This window comes from Carlito syrichta, unplaced genomic scaffold (assembly GCF_000164805.1).
Source record: "Carlito syrichta isolate Samal-C Ts95f unplaced genomic scaffold, Tarsius_syrichta-2.0.1 Scaffold306319, whole genome shotgun sequence".
Classification (NCBI taxonomy): Eukaryota; Metazoa; Chordata; class Mammalia; order Primates; family Tarsiidae; genus Carlito; species Carlito syrichta.
The window spans coordinates 243,938-265,071 of NW_007250415.1; the positions used below are offsets into that span (position 1 = coordinate 243,938).

Genomic DNA, 21,134 nt, shown 5'->3' on the forward strand with positions numbered 1-21,134 from the left:
TAACAAGAGGACCAGAAAAGATCTTGAGAAACTGTAATGACAGATTTAGCATATCAACGGAGGAAGGAGCTCTGCAAATGTAGGAACCCAGAAGTGTAAGATTGTTTGATTTAGAATTATCAAGGGAGCCATGTGAGGTAGGGAGAGTGCATAGTCTAAGAATTGGATTTCAAGTTCCTTTTTCAAGGGATGACGTGGTGGCTCCCGCCTGTGATCCCAGCACTTTGGGAGGCCAAGGCAGGAGGATTGCTTGAGCTCAGGAGTTTGAGACCAACCTGGGCATCATAGTGAGATCCTGTCTCTATTAATGAAAAAAAAAAAAAAAGCCCCCATGGCTGCTGAGGTGGGAGGTTACTGTAAGGCAGGCAAGAGGCGAGCAGAGAGACCAGATAGAGGTGACGGTAATAGTCCAGGTGGGCGCAGATGGGGACCTCGGCAGAGGCGGGCAGTGGAGAGACCTGCTGTGGAAGTGAGGCCAGCAGGCCCTGCTGATGGAGCCATGTGGGAGCGAAAGAAAGGAAGAAGGCAGGGGTGATGGCACATTTTTGGCCTGAGCACCTGGAAGAATGAAGTTGTCATTTATTGCGCTACCTCAGTGTTCCTAGCAGTGTGTGAGACAGACAGGACAGGTCTTGGGCATGTGTCAGATGAGGATGTGGGGCCAAAAAAGGTGCCCCAACTGCCCAAAGTTCCCAGGCCAGTCAGGGGAGGGACTTGGTCTCTGGCTCCAGCTGTATTAGTTTCCTCTTGCTGATGTAACAAAATACCACAAACCCAGGGGCTTTGGAACAATGTGCATCAATTATCTTACAGTTCTGGAGTCATGAGACCAAAATCAGTCTCAGCGGACTTAAAACCAACATGTGGGCAGGACTGTGCTCCTTCTGGAGGTTCTAGGGGTGCTGCTGATTAGTCGCAAGATCTGGGCATGATCTCCCCATGGTTCTGTCCTCTGGAAAGTGGGAATATTGACACCCCTGCCCCCTAGGGTTGTTGAGGAATTTAAACAAGACAACAGCTTTGAGGAAGCGTCAACAGGAGAAGCTGCCATGCTCATACAGGCGTAGGGTAAATGGGCCCACTGGCCAGCATCACTAGCCAGCATCGGCGGTGTCCAGTAGGCCTTTCCTAAGGGAGTTGTGTGTTTTGATTGTAGCCCGATGGAGAACACAAGGCGCCTGAAGAAGCCTCCAGCAGGAGGGAGAACCAAGTCTCTGGACAGGGCACAGGCCCCCAGGAAAGACTCCGAGTCGTCAGACTGCCAGTGCCTTTCCCTGTCCGCTGCCTCCTCCAGGAAGGCTCTCCGCCGAACAGTCAGTGATGGGGCCAGACGGTCTGAGAGACCAGCTCAGTCGGCAGGGGCTCAGGGCCTCACGGCTGTGGCCCTCACTCAGGAAGAGACAAGGGAGTTTCTCCCCTGTGAGCAGAGGCCCCTGCAAGACACCAAGAAGGACAAGGTGCAGAAGCGGGCCCAGCAGGGGTGGCTGAAGACGGTGCTGAACTTCTTCCTGAGGACAGGCCCCGAGGAGTCCAGAGAAAAGGCCAGCAGGAGGCCCAGGGGGAAGGAGGGCCTCCCCCAGCCCACAGAGCCCTTGGAGGCACCAGGGGAGCCAGCTCTCAAGAAGAGAGCCCAAGCCAAGAAGGCCAGCCGCAAGAAACATGGTCACAAGAAACACGTGGCTGAGGAGACCAAGGAAGCTCCAGATCAGGAGGCCAGAGGTCAAGAGGCAGGGCCGTCCAAGATGGCAGCTGCCTCACACTCCGAGGAGGCTGACCTGGGCCCAGCTCGCAGGGGTGAGCAGATCATGCCAGTTTCTATGGTCACCCCACTGCCCCGTCCCAAGGGCTAGGGTGTGCTAAGCTTACTCCTCAAACCTCTCAACAAAGAGGATGTGGGTAGCGGGGAGCTGTTAGGGACAGCACCACTGTGACATTTCTTTAGCATGAAACAACACTGTGGCTGCCAGTTGGAGAGTAAAGCTCCCGAGGGCCCCCCAACTCACTAGCGGTGTATGCGGCTGGCGACTTTCACCTCTTCGCCTCCATTTTTTCATGGATGAGATGAAGTTAAAACAGCTACTGCCTCATGGGGTGGTCACAACCCGCAAGGAAGGTGCTCAGTGCACGATAGCTATTTTTGCTGGTGCTCGGGTTTGGAGAACAGGGAATAAAACACATAGGGTATTGTTCTTGATTGCTTTAGGGGCAATCACGACCTAGGAGGGATGAGAAGACAGGGAGGAGGAGGGTGGCCCTATCCTGTCCCTTGGACCAGATGTGCTGCTGGTTCTAGGCCTTGGCTCTGAACGTGGCTCGTGGCTCCGTCAGGAGTAAACTTGTTGCATGACCTTGAGCTTGAGCTGCCCTCTCTGGAGCCGTTGATTCCTCATTTGTGAATGAGGAGCTTGTTCCCAAGGTGCCTTCCTATTCTGCCTCCCAGGACCCTGGGGCCGAATGCTCCCTTAGCACCTGGAGGAGGAAGGAGCCTTGCTCTGTGGCACTTAAAGCTTGCTGCTTTTTAAATGTTTTTTATTTTTATTTTTAAGGGAGAGGTCTCAATATGTTGCCCAGGCTGGTCTCGAACTCCTGGGCTCAAGCAATCGTCTTGCCTCAGCTTCCCAAAGTGCTGGAATGGCAGGCATGAGCCTCCATGCCCGGCCACTGTGTTTTTGATGGGAGAAGAGACCCAGGGAAGATACAGGGTGGGGCAGGGGGCGATGTTGCTGAGAAAAGTCCCTGGGTTGAGGAAGCCTCTTTGCAAATAAAAACCTTGGTGAGATTCTGATTTTTTGGTGCCTAGAACTGGCTGCAGCAGAGGCTGTTGCGTTGTGAATTCTGTGCTATTTTCTGGTGTTGATGAACAAAGTCAGAAGAATGTCCCTGACACCCCCACACATGCACATGCCCACTCGCTTTCATCTGTGTTCCAGGCGGGGAGGATTTGGATCACTGGTCCTTGCTCACAGAAGGGGCTGGAGCCTCGGACATTTCTCCCCAGGCCACGGGTCATCAGCCAGAAGAGGAGCTCAAAAAGCCTGACAGTGAGTTGGAATCGCTAGTGTCCTTCTAGCTTGCAGCTGAGGTGGCTGTCACCAGAGGAGAGAGATTGCTCTGAAGGATCCCTGAGACCTTGGAGGGTGGCTCTCAAAATCCGTGCACTGATCCTTCTTGCTTTTTCTGGTGCTTCTGGCCACGTTTGCTTATTTTAGAGTTTCACAGAAGGCAGCCTTAGGAGTTGGAGACGCTGCTGGCAAATGCTCCTGCCTCATGTGTTAATGGGAATGGGACCTCTTTTTAGTCTTTTAAAATTTATCTTACTTTAAATATATATATAGGCTGGGTGTGATGGCTCATGCCTGTAAGCCCAGCACTTTGGGAGGCCAAGGCAGGAGGATTGCTTGAACCCAGGAGTTCGAGACCAGCCTGGGCAGCATAGCAAGCCCTAATCTCAAAAAAAAAAAAAAAAAAAAATTTAAAAATTAGCTAGGCGTGGTGGCACACACCTGTAGTCCCAGCTACTCGGGAGGCTGAGGCCAGAGGGTTGCCTAAGACCAGGAGGTCAAGGCTGCAGTGAGCCGTGATTGTGCCATTGCACTCCAGCCTGGGAGACAGAGTGAGACCCTGATTCAAAACAAAAACAAAAACGATACAGAAGAGTGAAAAGAAGAGTTCAACGCACACTTGTACACTCATAATTGTGAATACTCTGCCAGTTTGCTTTGTGTGTGTATGTGTATAATTTTGTTGCCGAATCATTTTGGAGTAACGTGATGCTTTCTTCCCTAAATACTTAAAGACGCATCTCCAAGAACTAAGAACACTCTCACATACAACCACAATACCATGATTGCCCCAATCAATCAAGAACAATATCCTATTCATTTAATTCCCTGTGAAAAAGATGGGCATATTTGAAAGATATAAAACGGAGGCACTATGCATCTGTCAAAGAATAACTAAAAGGCATTTGGTTATTTATTTTGCAGGACATTTAGTTATTTTTCAGCTATTTTCTCACATGAGATCTGGGAGACAGAGTCAAGGAATAAAAGCAAAACAGTTTATAAATGACAGGGAAGTGAGAGAGGGAAGTTAGGAGTGAGGAAGAAAACCCTGCAGATAGTCTAGGAATGGGGAAGCTTGTTTCTCTTTTTGTGTAAACTGATCAGCTGGCAGCCAGTAGAGGACAATCTGGGCACATTGTTCTTGAACAGGTCTACTGGGGGGTCAAAGGAAACCATTTTGGTTGTCTGTGGCTTCTCCATAAAGTCTCGGGAGTGTGGCTGATGCGTCACTGTGGCAGCCTCTGTGTCACGCTTGCTAGCGTCCTTCTGTCCTCTACCTTAGTGAGGTCGGGCAGCCCCTGGAATTTTTGCAGGTTGGAAGATCAGGACTAGCCTTGCAAAGTGTTTCCAAGTGGGTGCAGGAAGGAGCTGGGGTGGGGGAGACAGGAGACCTGAGTTCTGATGTTGATGATGTGATAGCCTTCTGAGGGAGGGAGGACAAAGGTTATGATCCACAGTTCACAGGGAAAGAGTTGAAGGTCCAGAGAGGTTAACAGACGTACCCAAGGTCACAAAGCTTACTGAACCCCAAGTGGATGTTCACTGATCGGTGAAGTTCAAAGGAAACGGTGGTGTCCAAATTGAATGCTGGAAGGGCTGACCCGAAATTTCCTGCGTAAAACATTCCGGTGTGGCTTAGGACCCTTCCCTGATGGATCTTCCAACCCTCTCTCGGAAGGACCAGCCCCTGGGATGTGGTGCTCTCTCTCCCTTGTGTGGCCTAAGGGGCCGTTGGAAGCTAAGTCCAAGACAGTCAGTATTTGGAGAGTAACCCAGTGAGTTTGCTTCCTTGCAGAAGATGCCATCATCCAGATGATAGTGGAATTCCTCAAAAGAGTGGGAGACCAGTGGGAGGAAGAGGTGAGGAGCAAACTCTCCGTGCACACCCCCAGGGCTTGCCGCTTCCTCCTCCTCCTGCCCTGTCAAGCTCCACCTGTCCCGGCCAGCCTGGCTCAGGCCCCCTTCCCTGCAGCCTCCTTCCTGCTCCAAAGCTCAGCCCTCCTCCTGCCCCGGGCTTCGTGGCCTCCCCGCAGCCTGGCCACCCTTCAGTCGCTTCCAGCAAGCTTTCATCCCCTCCTCAAGATCAAGGGCCTGACCCAGCTTCTCTCCTCTTTCCCATAGCAACTTCAAGCCTCCCAGCCAGAGGCGGACCTGCAAAACTCAGCACCAACCATCAGGAAGAAATCCCAAGAAAAAAAGCCCAGCCCCAGGAGAGCCTTTCCTCTTAAGAAACATAGCTCCGAGGAGCCCAGGAGAGCGGGGGCCGCAGACTCATCCGGTCCGGAGGTCAGGCCGCTCAAGAGGCCCAGCTATCTGCCTCTGTGTGTCGGTGGCGGCCAGCGGCCCTCCAGCTCCAGCAGTGACGGTGAGCAGGCGCAGCGGTTACCTAGCAACACTGCCGCTGCCTCCAGCGCTGGAATCTTCCCCAGGGTGGGAACTGGCCAGCGTAGAGGCTGTGCCTGGCCTGCCTTTTGCGCTGGGCCCTGAGTGATTGTAGGGAGGGCCAAGGGAGGAGAGAAGGAATGCCAGCAGGTCACCTCCACACACGAAACCTCGCTGGGGTCTGGGAAGCCCCGCCAGGTCCTTGATGGGAATTGTGTTCAGAGATTGCCCAACCGTCCACACAACCATCCGACCATCCATGTCTCTAGGCAGCCTCAGCTCTGCACCTTGTCAGGAAGGTGGGTAGTGGGTGCAGGAAGGAGCTGGGGTGGGGGAGACAGGAGACCTGAGTTCTGAGCTGTGCTTTCCATGTCATTTCCCATCTCTGTGCCTCAGTTTCCTCATCTGTATATAAGACATTCCCTATTGCATATCTGTATTTTGATCAGTCCTCACAGCCATCTTACCAAGCACAATTATTATCCCCGCCTTAGAGATGAAGGGCTCGAGGCTTTGGGAGGTAACAATGCGTTCAAGGTCATACGACCCATCAACGATGGGGCATCGGGGAAGAACAGTATCACAAATCATCCTGGTCAGGGGGATTTACATCTTAGAAAGGAAGGGCAGCGCGCAATACCAAAGGGTGGATCTCTAGTGGTGGGATTTCGGGCCGCACGGGGAGATATTTTCATGCAGGGACATTCTGGCCGTGATCTCTTAATTCATGCCATGGAGCCAGGCATCTACTGCTCCGTTTGTGGATCAAGCCAACATGGTGGAGGGGTGAGGGAGCCAAGGGAGGGAGGAGAGGGCAGCAAAGCAGGAAAGCCAGTTCTGTGGGAGGACAAAACATGAGGGAGCTTGGCCTGAGCCAGGAAATCAGAGACCTGGCCCCGCCCAGCCGCTCACTGCCAGCCTGCAAGGCCTTAGTGGCCACACACCCGCTTTAGGGTCCGTGCTTGTTTCTGTGCACAGTCAACTTCCTCAGGCTGTTAACAGGCCCCCTGTTTCATGTTGCTTCTCAGGCTTAGAAGAATCCGAAGTCCAAGAAGCCACGTCTGTAGATGGTGGGGGTCCCAGTCCCTTCCAGCTTTCCCCAGAAGCAGGAAGCCGGGGACCCAGAGAGGAGCTGCAGCTGGACCGAGCCTTGGAGTACAGTCAGTACCTCTCTCTTTCTTGGAGACCCCTTGGTCTGATTCTCTACTTGAAGAAGAGAAACTGAGCCAGAGAGAGCCAGTGTCTGCCTAGAACTCTTTCTGAGTGCAGCAGGCTGTGGGGGCAGCGTGGGGCAGAGCCCAGGCCTGAGCCAGGCCGCTTGTTCCGTACCCTGTCTGAGCCTCAATACACGGCAGTAGTGACAGCACCTTGGTGAGGCAGACACAAGGCGATGGGATGAATGTGCCGGCCCAGGGCAAGGGCTCGGAAGGTGGGGTGGTCTTTAGGGCCAGGGTTTGAATCAGGGCTCTGAACCCTTGGAGCTATGTGAACTTGGGCAAATCCCTTCATCTCTGGCCTCAGTTTCATTTGTAAAATGGGCATAATAATAGTACCTACTTCTTAGAATTGGTGTCAGCTCTAAATGAACTGATGCTGATACGGTATTTAGAGCAGTCCCCTTCAGCGGCTAATATATGCTCATGTCTCTTTGTTGTGATTGTTGTCAGGTGGCCCAGCTTGAGAATAGAGCTCAGGAGAAGCACAGGGGATGAGACGAGGGGTAGGGGCCGTTGGGGGAAGCTCAACGGGTAGGAACTGGCGATTGTTATTGCTTTATCATGGGCAGAGCCAGGCCTAGACTCACATAGATCATCCTAGTCAGTTCTGTGTGTCTGAAAATACTTTTAAAGGTCTCTGCTCTTCCCTCCCCACTCTGCCTTGTTTGCTTTTCACAGAAAGAGTATCTTGAAGGGGGATTGGGAAGGCCCCTTTCTACCTAGTCAGGAGGAAGGTGCAGGGCAAGGAGACAGGCTTTTCCAGGCGGCCCGAGAGGTGCCTTTTCCTGGAGACGGGGCCACATGTCTGTTTAGGGAGTCTCATTGGTGACAAGTGGAAGGGTTCCCAGGGAACCTTCTCTGCCCTTGGGCTGCCTCTGACAGCTCGCTAGTGCCCGGGAGGGTGTGGGATGTGGAACCCAGCCCAGGATCTGTGAGAACCACTCAGGAGTCACGTGGGCCGTAGGAAACCGAGACTGGCCACAGAAGTGCTTTTCTAGACACTGATGTAGCCAAGCTCTCTGATGTCTTTTTAGAGGAATTCATCCAGAATATCATTGCCCTTCTCCAAGACGTGGAGGAACAGAAGGCCGAGAAGGTGAGGAAGATGTTCCCCAGGTAACCCTGAGCTCACTGTGGACTCCCCGTGCCTGGCACAACTTCCCTGCCCTCCCCCAGCTCCGTGTCTTGCCCAAGCCGGGCTCCGATCCCTCCTCCTTCCTGAAGCCTCCCAGGCTCTGGGCCACACTAATTTTTCCCAACACCAAGTCTTCGCTCTTCTCTCTGGCCCACACCTGCTAGGCCCACCATGGCTGTCTTTCCCCAACTCACCTGCCCTCTCCTCAAGGTCAGGCCCCCTGACTCAGTTTCTCTCATCTCACAGCAACCTCAAGACCAGGAAGGAGAAGTGGCTGTAGAAAACCCGGCCCTACCGGGTAGGAGGAAATCTCAAGAGAAAAAGTCCGGCATCAAGAGAGCCTTTTCCCATAAGAGACACAGCTCCAAGGAGCCCAAGGGAGCAGGGGCTGCCAGCCTGGAGGCCCGGCTGCCCAAAAGGTCCAGCCTTCTTCTGCCCCTGTGTGTCGGTGGCCGTCGGGCCTCCAGCAGCCTTGGTGAGCAGGCCGGGTGTTGCCATGGTAACGAAGGCTTCCTCTAGGGCAGGGTTGGCGGCTGTGTGGTGTGTCACGTCTAGTCCCGGCCGCTGCGTTCCTCACTGAGCAGAGTGGGGAGGCCTGGGAGGGCGGGGGAAGCCTGGGGGCCGGTTGCCAGCAGGGCCCCCTACTCACAGCACATTCTCTTCTACACTCATAAATCCTTGGAAACAAATGTGGGTTGAGATCTGTGCGGTGGTGCCTCAGAATCACCTGGAAAGCACACAGAAAAGCAACGAGACCGGCCACGATGAAATAGGATGTGGCTTGGACCTGTGTTTTCACCAAAGCTCGAGGGTCGCTAGTAGACAGTCATTCCCCCGACATTGACGGAGTGCCTGCTACATGTCCCTTCCACACGCAGTATCTCTTTTAATCTCCTCACAACCTTGGGAGGTCAGTCTTATTACTCCCATCTGGCAGATGGAGACAGTGAGGTTCAGACAGGCTAAGCGACTCGGAAAGCCCCACAGAGTTCCGGGGAAGGTAGGCTCACTTGAAGGGATCTGTTGGCACCCCTGTTTGTTTAACTGCCCCACTTCCAGACTCTGAGGAGGCAGAGGGGTGTGGTGGACGAAAGAAGTGGGTTTCTGGAAACGGTCAAGAGAGCAGTGGGAAGTCTGAAGTGGAGCTGGGGGGCAGGGAACTCACGGAAGAGCCTGGAAGCCAAGACCCCCTCCTGTGCCTGTGCCTCTGAGCAGCCTCCTGTCAGGACTTAGACGTAACTCTGTGCGTGTGGATTTGAGACCGGTGCAAAACACACCTACTCTGTTTTTGTCCTCAGATCCAGAAGGTCTCGAGTTCCAGGAGCCCTCACCTGCGGCAGGGGGACCGACTGGGTTCTCAGCAGCACCCTCCCAGGTCAGCAGCCACGAGCCAGAAGGGGGACCACCGCCGAGTGGAGTGTGGGAATCCAGTGAGTATCACCCTGCACTCATCTGGGACAGCTTCCCGGGTGCTTCCCTTCTGTGTGGATTTCACAGCTGAACGGGGAAGACGTTTGCGGAGGGAACTGGGAAGGCAGCCGGCAAATACCCCAGAAGATTCTAGAATGGGGCTGAGGGCACAAACTGGGTCTTCAAACTGGGGCCATGGGGGCAGGGTTGCAGCTGGAGAGTCTTTTGCAGGGAGAGGACACCTGTCTGTTTCGTAGGATGTAACTTAATCTCCCCTCTCTATCAGTTTGCTTGAGTGTTTCATATAAAACTCCTAGCTGGCTCTGGGCCTCATAACTAGTAGTGTGCTGGCAAACAGGGTCTCTGTGATGGTGGAGGGGATGGAGGGGGGCAGGGGAAGGGAGAAATTCCTGCTTTACAGCGTTTGCAGATTTCTATGACATCCATATTTCTTTTCTTTTTCTTTGTTCTTTCTCTCTCTCTCTCTCTCTCTCTCTCTCTCTTTCTTTCTTTCTTTTTTTGTCAGGGTCTCATTCTATTGCCCAGGCTGGAGTGCAATGGCACAGTCGCGGCTCATTGCAGGCTTGACCTCCTGAGTTCAGGCAATCCTTCTGCCTCAGCCTCCCGAATAGCTGGGACTACAGGTGCACACCACCATGCCTGGCTGATTTTTTATTTTTTGTAGAGATGAGGTCTCACTATGTTATCTAGGTTGGTCTCGAACTCCTGGGCTCAAGCAGTAACCTCTTGCCTCAGCCTCCCAAAGTACTGGGATTACAGGCATGAGCCACCATGCCTGGCCAATTCCTTCAGTTTCTATAAAGCAAGCCCAGACAAAGCTCTCATGATCCAGCTCTGGTTTAAGGGAAGGTTTTTCATGGTCCATCATAACTCAGCTGTGTGCTGAGTTTTAAAGGTGAAAAACTGCCTTTTATTGATGGAAGTGTTGATGCCGCACTTTTATCACAGGAAGTGAACTAGGCATCCCGCTGCCCACAGTCGCTCAGCCCTTCCGTTTTCTCCTTAGAGGAGCTCATCATCCAGAAGCTGGTGGCACTCCTCCAAAAAGTGGACGGCCAGTTGGGGCAGCAGGTAAACACCGATCAGTCCTCCCCCCAGTCCAACCCCCGGGTCTCACTACCCCCAGCTGACATCTGCGTTCAGTACCCAACTCTGCACCTCAGAGCAACTCTGGAAATGCCCCTTAACCTCTTTGAGCCTCAATCTCCTCTTTTGCAAAATGAGCAATAATTACTACTTGACCACGCTCAGTGCATACGTAGAAAGCACTAGAAATGACGCGGCTGAGGTACTGTTAGTTTAAAATGACACGATGCCATGCGTCTCCCCTGCCAGCCAGGACTTCCCCAACCCAGGCCCTCGTTGAAGCTCCGCTCCCGTCCCCTCTCCCCGCAAGCCTTCTCCGCTCACGCCTGGCCCGCCAGTCCAGCGGGTGCTCCCCTCTGCGGTCTCCCTGCACACTCTCGGTCTTGGTCATGCACTTCTGCATTTACGTGGGCTCCGATTCGCTCGAGCTCGTTGGTGTTCCTCCCCTGCTAGACCGCCAGTGACAGAAGGCTCCCTACCCCTGAAAAACACAGGCGGCTTGGAGCGATCACGTGGGAAGACGGCGGGTTACGGATGAGTAATCCGTGTAGCTGACGCTGCGTGTGCCTCGTGTCGCCACCAGAGGGCGCCCCGGCCCAAGTCCCAAAGCCTGGGGACCCTGAGCCGTTTGGCCACCCGCGTGGTGGGTGGAAGTCACAGCCTCCACTTCTCCAAGAGCAGCCCTCAACGGATGGCTGACGCGAGTTGGTGTATAAGGACCCCGGCTCCCTCGCCCTTGAAAGCCGTAACCCTGAGGAGTGTGTTCCAGGCGCCTGGTGCGCCCCGAGGGGATTGAACTCCAGGGGCCCTCCTGTCTGGGTTACCTTCCCTTCCCTGTCCCAGCCTCTCTTCCCCCACCAGGGTCTCCTGGGATTACTTAACAAATAAATGAGCTGCCCCAGGTCTTTGTGCCTGGGTCTAACTCTGGGGGAGCCCATCATAACACATTTAGATGTTAAGAGGAGAGAACTTGCCAGAGGAGACTGGAGTGGGAGCCAAAATTCATCTAATATCCACTCCTTACTAAGCATTTTATCTCACAGCTACCCTCCCCCAAGAATCCTAAGGCTGGGTGGGAGGATATTAGTACTCCCACTTGACGATGACCAAACAGGCTCAGCATGGTCGCAGAACTAGTGAGTGCTGTTTGAGCATCCCAATTCTAGACCTTTAGAAGATGTAAATAGCTGGGCTCCATGGCTCAGCCTGTAATCCCACGCCTTTGGGAGGGTGAGGTGAGTGAACTGCCTGAGCCTGCGGTTTCGAGACCCTCCTGGGCAGCGAGACCTCATCTCTACAATAAATCAAAAAATCAGCCAGGTGTGGTAGCGCATGCCTGTAATTCCGGCTACTTGGAAGGCTGAGGCGGAGGGATCGCTGAAGCCCAGCTGGGTGACAGAGTGAGACTCCAACTCAAAAAAACCCAAAAAACGAAGATGTAAATAACAAAGTAAGGTCATTATCAATTAAGAGGTGATGGAGGGAGATGAGAGGGCTCTGTGGACTGTTGGGTTCCGAGTTACCTGAGTCTAAAGACCCATAGTCCACTCTACCCACCCGCCCCTTCGAGCTGGACCCTGTAGAACTTAACAGGGGAGTTGACCCCAGGCCAAGGAGATGCCCAGCCTGGCTGTGTGGAGTTGGTGGGACAAGGTCCCTGGTGGCAACATTAACAGCCTGCCTTCATTTCTGCTTCCAGATCAGGCGACACCCCAGCTTTAAAAGGTTTTTTTACAAGTTCTCCAACTCCTCCCTCAGCAAACTGGTGGCCACCCTGAGCAGCCAGGTGGGCCACTCCTCCGAGCTGGACACCAAGAGACCCTACCATTTTGACTTTAGCTTGGCGAACCGACTTGCCGGCAACAGCAGCCACGCCCTCTGCATCCTCATGGGCCGAAGAGACCACTACAATTGCAGCCATTTCCCGTACAGAGAGGCTCAGCCGGTGAGAGAGGGCGGGAAAGACGGTGGCAAGGTGGCACAAGTGACAAGGCCTCCCGTGGGATCTCCTTACTGTCCTCTCCCCTCCCCTGCTTAGTTCAGAAATTTCTGGGTCCAGCTCACATGCCACCTTCTCGCTGAAGCCTTCTGAGACAATTCTAAACCACAGTGACCTTTTTTCTTTTCCAAAACCTCACTGATTTTACTCCATAATTGGCACTTTCTTTGTTTGGCTCTGGTCTCCAGTTATATGTACATTTTCCTACTTTTTGATATGAATGTGACATATTGGACTGGCTCCTATCTTAGCTTGCCTCGTTATTATTTCATAGGTTCTGCTGCTTGGCTTCCCAATTCCAGGCTGTTGTAACATGTAAATAACAAAGTAAGGTTATATATCAGATAAGGACTGGTTGAGGTAGACCAAAAGGCTCCATGCGCTGCGTGGTTCTGGAAGGCTTCCAGGAAGTGACCATTCACTGACCTTGCCTTGGCTGACGGGTTAACAACAGCTTCTGGCTAGCATGCTGTGACTCACACCTGTAATCCCAGCACTTTTGGAAGGTTGCTTGTGCCCAGGAGTTTGAGACTGTTGCAACCTGGGCAACACAGTAAAACCCTGTCTCTCAATAATAATAATAATAATAATAATAATAATAAAAAAGCTTTTCCCTGCCATCACCCTCACTGTTCTGTTTGCTTCCAGGGTTTCTCTAATAATCCCTTTAGAAATGATTCACGGCACTGTGTTTTTAAAAACTCTATGCTTTCCTGTTTCCTGGCAGACTCTGATAAACAGATTTTCCATCCTTTTCAAATTCACTGCTGAGAACCTGTTTACAAACATTTGGCCAGATCTATAGAGTAGAAGCTACTGTATGAAGGTGTGACTCTTCTGTTCACTGGTGTTGGACAAACAGGACAGGGCTTCCACTTGCAAGGGGTCCCCTGGGAAACCCAGACTCTCATTGCAATGGTGTTTTACAATCACTCAAACATTTCTGTCTTCCTCTCCTGGAATTATTCTTTAGAAACCATTTGAGACATGTCTCAGGAAAGCTGGTCTTATTTTGTGATATTGTGCCTTGTCTTTTTTTTTTTTTTTTTTTTTGAGGTGAGAAAGCAGGAGTTTATTAAGAAGACCAAAAAAGCTCCCAAGTGGGAGGGGACCCGAAAAAGGGTTGCCCGTGCCTTGTCATTCAAATGCTCTGCTCTACCTTGGCTTGTTCCCCTAGTGGACCACAGACCTTTCTTTTCTTTTCTTTCTTTTTTTTTATTTTGAGTTGGAGTCTCACTCTGTCGCCCAGACTGGAGTTTGGTGGCATGCTCCCAGCCACCGCAGCCTCAACCTGCTGGGCTCCGGCGATCCTTCCGCCTCAGCCTTCTAAGTAGCCGGAACTACAGGCGCGCACTACCACACCTGGCTAATTTTTGATTTATTGTAGAGACGAGGGCTTGCCAAGTTGTCTGGGTGGGCCTCGAACCTGCGGGCTCAGGCAATCCACTTGCCTCGGCCTCCCAGAGTGCTGGGATTACAGGCTGAGCCCGGCCAGACCTCTCATTTCTCGGTCCCCCCTGACATTCCTGGAGAATGGGGATGTCACAGATGATTTGTTCTCTAGGGTGGGTTAGGTAATAGCTTACAGGGTGATCTAAGTTCTTTGTGAAAGATATTATGGAACCATCAGTTCTGACATCCTCATTTGCCCTAACACTTCTGGTTTTACTACTCAGTCATTCATTCGTTCACTCACTCATTTGTTCAACCCGTGGATATTGGCAGTCTCATATGTGCTTATAGCTGTGCATGGTGCCAGGAGGCTCTGATGAAGGTTCTGTCTTCAAAGACTTCATCTGCTCATAGAGAAGACAAATGTTTACTGATGACAAAATTAAATAGCAATCGAGTGTCAAGCGTATGGTGACTGAGGCCAGTGAAGCCAGCTGGCCCTGGGAGCCTTCCTGGAGACGGCAGATACAGATTTGGACCTTTGGGGAAGGCGAGGCAGTGCGGGGAGAAAGGGTGGGGGAGCAGTGTCGGCAGGAGGTGGGGGCTTGTGCAGGGCATTGATGGGGTAATGAGAAGTCATCGTTACCAGTGTGGGATCCACACATAACTGGGCTGTGGCTGACAATTATGTTCTTTTTCTCTGCACAGAACGTCACAAGTCCTGAGAGTCAAAGTCCAGACTGAAAGCTGGGCTTGCCCTCGAGCAACCTCACCCTCGCCACACAATCGCTTTGACTAGAGACCCTGAAGATGATCCGAGATGTCCCCGTCTCGTGCTTCACAAACATAGCTGAAGACCAGGGCAGATGGCCACTCGGTGTCCACACACTCCGTCGAGCAATGTGCAGAGCGTTCTTCCACAAGGCGACGGGCAGAGGTCATATCGGCGCTGACCTGGGAGTGAGGAGACCAGGGCTCCCCTGCCGAACCTGCCCCCACCTGCTGCAAGACCCCGCACGCGTCCCCTCGCCCTCCACATCTTGGACTCTAGGCTGTCACCCGGAAGGCCCGCGAATGCTTTTCAGATGTCAGTTTTAACTGGGTCTAAAAAATTGAATTTTAAAAACTGAGTCTAAAACTGAGTTTCAGGCCGGGCGTGGTGACTCACACCTGTAATCCCAATGCCTTAGAAGGCTAGGGTAGGAGGATCATTTGAGCCTGGGAATTTGGGATCAGTCTGGGCAATATAGCAAAGCCTCATCTCTACAAAAAAAGAATCAAAAAAATTAGCCAGACATGGTGGCACGTGCCAGCTACTTGGGAGGCTGAGGTGGAAGGATCACCTGAGCCCAGGAGCTAGGGGCTATGGTGAGCTGTGATCGTGCCTCTGCACTCCAGCCTGGGAGACAGAGTGAGCTCCCCATACAACCAAATAGTTTTAAAAATAAAATGTTATTTAATCTCTAACCAGAACATCCACACACATCCAGATGTGTATCTAAGTGTAACACACCATTAATTCAGTTGGCCAGCAATTCTTAATACTCATATGCCCAGGAACTCTGCAGGTCACAGATAGGGGAGACCTACGGACTGAGGACTCTGGATTTCTCACAGGGTTAGTCCTTCTAACCCTGTCATATAATTCTATGACCAGAGAAGTGAAGCTGACACCTTGAGCCTCTCTCATCTCATGGGGTCTGCTAAGAGTTAGTGAGAACACAGATGCAGGCTGGTGGCTCAGCTTGTAATCCCAGCACTTTGGGAGGTCGAGGCGAGTGGATTGCCTGAGCCTGCAGGTTCGAGACCCGCCTGGGAAAATTGACGAGACCTCGTCTCTACAGTAAATCAAAAAAATTAGCCAGGCGTGGTAGCGTGCACCTGTAGTTCCGGCTACTTGGAAGGCTGAAGCGGAAGGATCATCGGAGTCTAGCAGGCTGAGGCTGCAGTGGCCGGGAGCATGCCACTGCTCTCCAGTCTGGGCAATTGAGTGAGACTCCAACTCAAAAAGAGAGAGAGAGAGAGAGAGAGAGAGAACACAGATGTGAAGAGTTCTGAAAATGACATAGTGCCATGTCTACATATGTTGTTATTCTCATGATAGCAACATCTGGGGGGTTTTTGGAAAGTGGAGGAGGGCTTCAAGTGGGACTGCCGTGGATGGTAGCACAGGTGTGCCCTACTCAAGAGCACCATGTCCCATGAGGTGCTATTAACATCCTAAGCATTGGATCTGTAGATGACGATGACGATTTTCCAGCCAATGGCGGTCAAGTGTCTTGAGAATGGGGCTCTTTTTTGTGTTTTCACAAAGGTGAGGCTACACAGCTGAACAGTTTAAATGATTTGACTCAGGTGGGCAGTTTTTCACGTGTCCATCTCTTATGTGCCAGCAGGACAAGAATGCAGACATTGGCTCCCCTGGAGGTCGCCTGGAATGTGTAGCTGTAGGGGAGGATTGCTGAAACCCAGAGGACAGGCTATCTCCTGTTATTCTCAGGGGACGTGGGTTGGCCCAGGTGAACCTGTGGGAGCACTGTGGGGTGGGGCTGGGGAGGAGGAGGAGCTGAGGACACATCCAATGGGCCTGGCCTCCAACCCGAGGCTAAGTCTTAGGAAGCTCAGCTAAGCCTCTCCTGAAAGCCGTTTCATTTCGTGGCTGCTGCTGAGATGTCGGGAAGTGGCAAGTTATTTCTGGATGTGTTTCGGACAGTGTTCTGGAACACAGCACCTGTATGTGAGGCCTGGGGGAAGTTTTGAAATGAAGGTCAGGAACCTTTTGTATGTAGTTTCTTATTGGAATGACATTCTTTATTGTATGAGTATTTGGTATGAGTCCCCGATGCTGGCATCTGACTCTCATTTTTGTACTATATTATTTGAGCAAATAAAGAAATTGATTTCTTTATTTTATGTGTGTGATCCAGGTGACTCAACAGGGAGGCAAGAGAGATGTTCACCTGCCACATCTATGATAGTCTGGTGCCCGCAAGGCTGCAGGGGTCAGCCTCCTTGTCTCTGCCTGGTCTCTCTGTAACTGTCCCCCGGTTCCAATCCTAGAGTGCTAACTCACTGAGACAGTAAAAAGGTGTCCTGGGCTGGGTGTCAGGAAACCTGGGTCCTTGGGGGACAAGATCACCAGATCTGACATTCTACAACTCTTGTGACTCTCAAGGTGACAGTTCATAGTATGTCCAGGAAAATCTGGATCGGTCCTGAGTCTACCTCATCTCTTATTAGTCCCTAAACTGTGGTGCCCAAATTCTGTCACTTGGAACCAGCATAAAAATGATCAAGGCTGGCGTGATGGCTCACACCTGTAATCCCAGCATTTTGGGAGGCTGAGGTGGAAAGATTGCTTGAGGCCAGGAGTTCAAGACCAGCCTGAGCAACATAGTGACACTTTGTGTCTACAAAAAACTTTTTTTTTTTTTAATTGTCAGAATGAAGCGCTAGGTTTCTGGTCCAGACAATGTGGCCTCCATGGAAAGACATTAAAGGCATCCTTTCCCCTCCCCCAGATGACACACGAGTGTCCATTCCCCAATCCTTAGTGTCTCATCGTGTGCTCAGAGGAAAGACAGAGAGAAGGCAGTGTTATTACCCTCCTCTCACAGGCGAGGAAGCAGGCTGAGTGGGAAGTGTCTTGTTCAAGGTCACACAACCAGCTGCAGAGAGAACCAGGAACTCCTTTAGGTGCCTCTCATCATTGCCTACTCGATGAGTTCATTTAGTCATCGGGTGTTCACTGAGCACTTACTATGTACCTGGTACGACGCTAATTCTGTGGAATAAGCAATCGCAAAAGCACGGCCCCTGCCCTCTGGAGGCTCACGGACCCCACTGGTTATGGGGCTTTTGTGCCAGTAGGGATACAGGGGAGTGGGACACCCTGTGAGGATGCTGTGTGATGGTGGGCTCTCTCAACTCCCACCCCAGCTGCTTTCACAAGGGCACTGAGGTGTGTGAGGGGTCCTGCTGCTTTGTATGGATTTTAAAAGGCAAACAAGTGACATCATGACATCATTAACCTAATTTCCTCTCTCTCAGAAGGGAAGAGCCTGGGTGGGTGAGTCAGAGACAATGGGGTGAGCTGAGAACCGGTTGAGTCGGAGGGGTGAGCCAGTTACAGGTAGGGTTGTGCCATAGGGTGTCATTCAGGTGTGCTTGTTTGGAAGACAAGACTGTATCCTTGCCCTTGGCACTAGTGAGATCTCCCAATTTCAAAGCACAGTGGCTGGCACGTAAATAACAATTTATTAGTAGGCCAGGCACAATGGCTCCCACCTGTAATCCCAGCACTTTAGGAGGCCAAGCCGGGAGGATTGCTTGAGACCAGGAATTCAAGACCAGCCTGGGTAACATAGCAAGACCTTGTCTCTACAAAAAATAAAAAAATGAGTCGGATATGATGGCGTGCCTGTAGTTCCAGCTACTCAGGAGGCTGAGGCTGGAGGATTGCCTGAGCCCAGGAGATAGGGATTGCAGTGAACCATGATCATGCCTCTGCACTCCAACCTGGACGACAGAGTGAGATCCAACCAAAAATCCATTAGTGTTCATTAAAAAAGAGAGAGAGATTGAAAAGGAGAAAGGAACTCATTAGGGTTGCCAGATTTGGCAAATAAAAATACAGGAGACCCAGCTAAATTTGAATTTCAGATAAACAATAAATAATTACACTATTGGAGACGTGTCTACTAAATAGTTATTCATTTAGTAATTCAAATTTAACTAGGCCTCCTGTATTTATTTGGCAACTCTGAAACTGAGATAAGAACAATTCTTTCTCCTCCACCTTGGGGAGGTGAATCTTCTCTCTCTGTTCTCTTTCTCTCTCTACCTTTTTTTTTTTTTGAGTTGGAGTCTCACTCTGTCGCCCAGACTGGAGTGCAGTGGCCACTGCCAGCCACCGCAGCCTCGACCTGCTGGGCTCCGGTGATCTTTCCGCCTCAGCCTTCCAAGTAGCCAGAATTACAGGCATGCGCTACCACACCCGGCTGATTTTTTGATTTATTGTAGAGGTGAGGTCTCGCTGCCCAGGCGGGTCTCGAACCCGCAGGCTCAGGCAATTCACTCACCTCAGCCTCCCAAAGGCACGGGATTACAGAGCCCGGCTTCTCTCTACTTTTAAATACACCGAACCCGGCTTCTCTCTACTTTTAAATAAACTTTTCTTTCTTTGCCTCAAAAAAAAAAAAGAACAATTATTTTAACGACCTCAAAACCAGAAAAGAAATGAACTGAAGTGAAGGCCCGTGTGCCAGGGAGTTTACTGATACTCAGACCATAGCTGACATGAAGGTCACCTGGGCCCTAAATAGGGCTCTGAGTAAAACCATTATGACTATTCAGTCAACCATTCCCCTGGGTACTAGGGGATAAGCAAACCCGAGCTGTGCAAGAGAGAAGCCCTCCCTGCTTCAGGTTCACAGGCCTCAGGCTTCTGTGGACAAGGAGACCATTTCTGGAAGAAAATCCTGCAGCCGGGTAGGTCACACCAGTCTGTCTCTTTCCCGCCAACCAACCTCCAGAAGCTTCCCTTGGCTGGTCTGGACCACAGCACCAACCCGAAGAGGCCAAGGGTGAGGACACCTTGGTCTTTGGGCCTCCTCCAAGTTTCTCAAAGCACATCTTGTTTCCTGAAATGGCCCTGTTAATTGTGGCTCCCCTGGGGCCCCCTTCCACAGCCCCGCCCTGCAGGGGCTGACACTTGTGCATGGCCCCTCAGGCTTCTGGATCTGGTGTAACCCTGTCCCACACCCATTTTCTCTGGGTTTTGCATTTAGGGACTTCGCAAGCAAATGTGTCTGAGGCCCGTGGGCAGCCTGGGCTTCCTTCCTGGACCCACCTGGGCCTAGTGGTCATCAGCTCTCTGGGAGCCAGCGGTGGCCCACTTTTTTCTGTATGGGCTGGAAACATTGAGGCTGAAGATGTCTTTCTCATGGAACACGTTCACTGTGGTATGGACGGTGGAGAGAGACTCTGTCTGTCTTCGCTTGTGCTGGGGGAGGGGAAGGGACACGGGGCCTCTCGTTTCTGCTACAGTTCCCTAGAGCCATACCAGGACCCTGAAGTCCAGGGCAGCCTGTGTCGATGTGGGCATACCCCACGGTCCCTGGGAGCTCTGAAGATCCCAGTGCCCAGGCAGCCAGATCAACTCCATTAGGCGACTCCAGTGACCAGCCCAGGCCGAGCCTTTAGGACATCGGGAGAATTAAGAACAAAACAAAAGAAGAACTTGGTCTCTCTTTTGGCCAGATGCAGTGTCTCACACCTCTAAACCCAGTCCTCTGGGAGGCTGAGGTGGGAGGACTGCTTGAGCTCAGGAGTTCGAGACCAGCCTAGGCAACATAGTGAGACCTCATCTCTACAAAATATCAAAAAATTAGCTGGGCATAGTGGCACATGCTTGTAGCCCCCCAGGGGAGGCTGAGGCAGAAGGATCGCCTGAGTCTAGGAAGTTGAGGCTGCGGTGAGAGCCGTGAGTGTGCCACTGCACTCCAGACTGGGTGACAGAGTGAAGCCAACTCAAAAAAAAAAAAGAAGAAGAAGAAGAAGAAGAACTTGGTCTCTCGACACCACAGGAAACAGGAAACTGTGTCCTTGGCTCAGTCCTAATGGACTCCCCCAAGAGTTTTCCCTTGTGGACTGGGTCCTGGGGAGACTAGGAATGGGCTGGCTGGTCTCGGAGATGCAAACGCAGACAGAGGCTGGGAGGAAGGTCCCTCAGTGCTAGTCAGTGCTGGTGTCCATCAGTCGGTCTAGAGCAGGGCAGTGGAAGGCTTGGAAGGACAGCCAGGAAGCTGAGACAATCAGCCCATGGAGGAAACACCCAACTGGCAGTGGGTGTCGCTCCTGGGCCCCGAAAGGCCTGGGGTCAGGGGAGGGTATCTGAGGGCAGTGGGGAGCAGGCTCAGCCTCAGGTTCCCCAACTTCTCTCCTGCTCCCGCTCTGGTTTCCTCTCTTGATTCACAGCTTCCTAGGAAAAGGACACAGATTCGTTACGTCCGAGTCCCCCATTTAGTACCTTCCTAACCCTGGTTCCTCTGAGGACATCCTTTACAGCTTCATTCACCTGTGGCAAGTAGCCAGGTCCCTTCATAGCTGACCTGATGCACAGAGTTTGGAGATCTCCATTTCTGCCAAAGGCAGTTATTATACAAGGGTCCTTGGCTGCTCAGCAAATGGAATTCTCCACTGAGAGATGATAAAATGGTGTTTGAAACATTGTTCAGTTTACAAAAGTTAAGCTGACACCCGATTTTCAAGGAAGAGAGTAGGGGTGGAGTGGTCCCCAGATCAATGAGCACAGTTGTGCAGGTTGTACACTATACAAGGGCACAATGCCCTACATAAGGGGTAAGTGACTCATAGAGTGTTCATATGTGTGTTTTTGTGTTATTTGTACAGTTTCCTAGCAGTTG

At 51.8% G+C, this 21,134-nt stretch overlaps 1 protein-coding gene across 1 annotated transcript; it reads left to right on the plus strand.

Annotated features, from left to right (window-relative positions):
• The first annotated feature begins 1,160 nt into the window (after positions 1 to 1,160).
• CUNH6orf222 (chromosome unknown C6orf222 homolog) lies at positions 1,161 to 19,876 on the plus strand. Its single transcript, XM_021714982.1, has 12 exons — positions 1,161 to 1,794; positions 2,931 to 3,041; positions 4,861 to 4,925; positions 5,187 to 5,430; positions 6,476 to 6,607; positions 7,699 to 7,760; positions 8,046 to 8,274; positions 9,098 to 9,229; positions 10,237 to 10,301; positions 12,016 to 12,261; positions 19,086 to 19,197; positions 19,497 to 19,876. Exons 1-12 carry the CDS (start codon positions 1,161 to 1,163, stop codon positions 19,874 to 19,876), a joined length of 2,412 nt encoding a protein of 803 aa, XP_021570657.1.
• Positions 19,877 to 21,134: the final 1,258 nt, after the last annotated feature.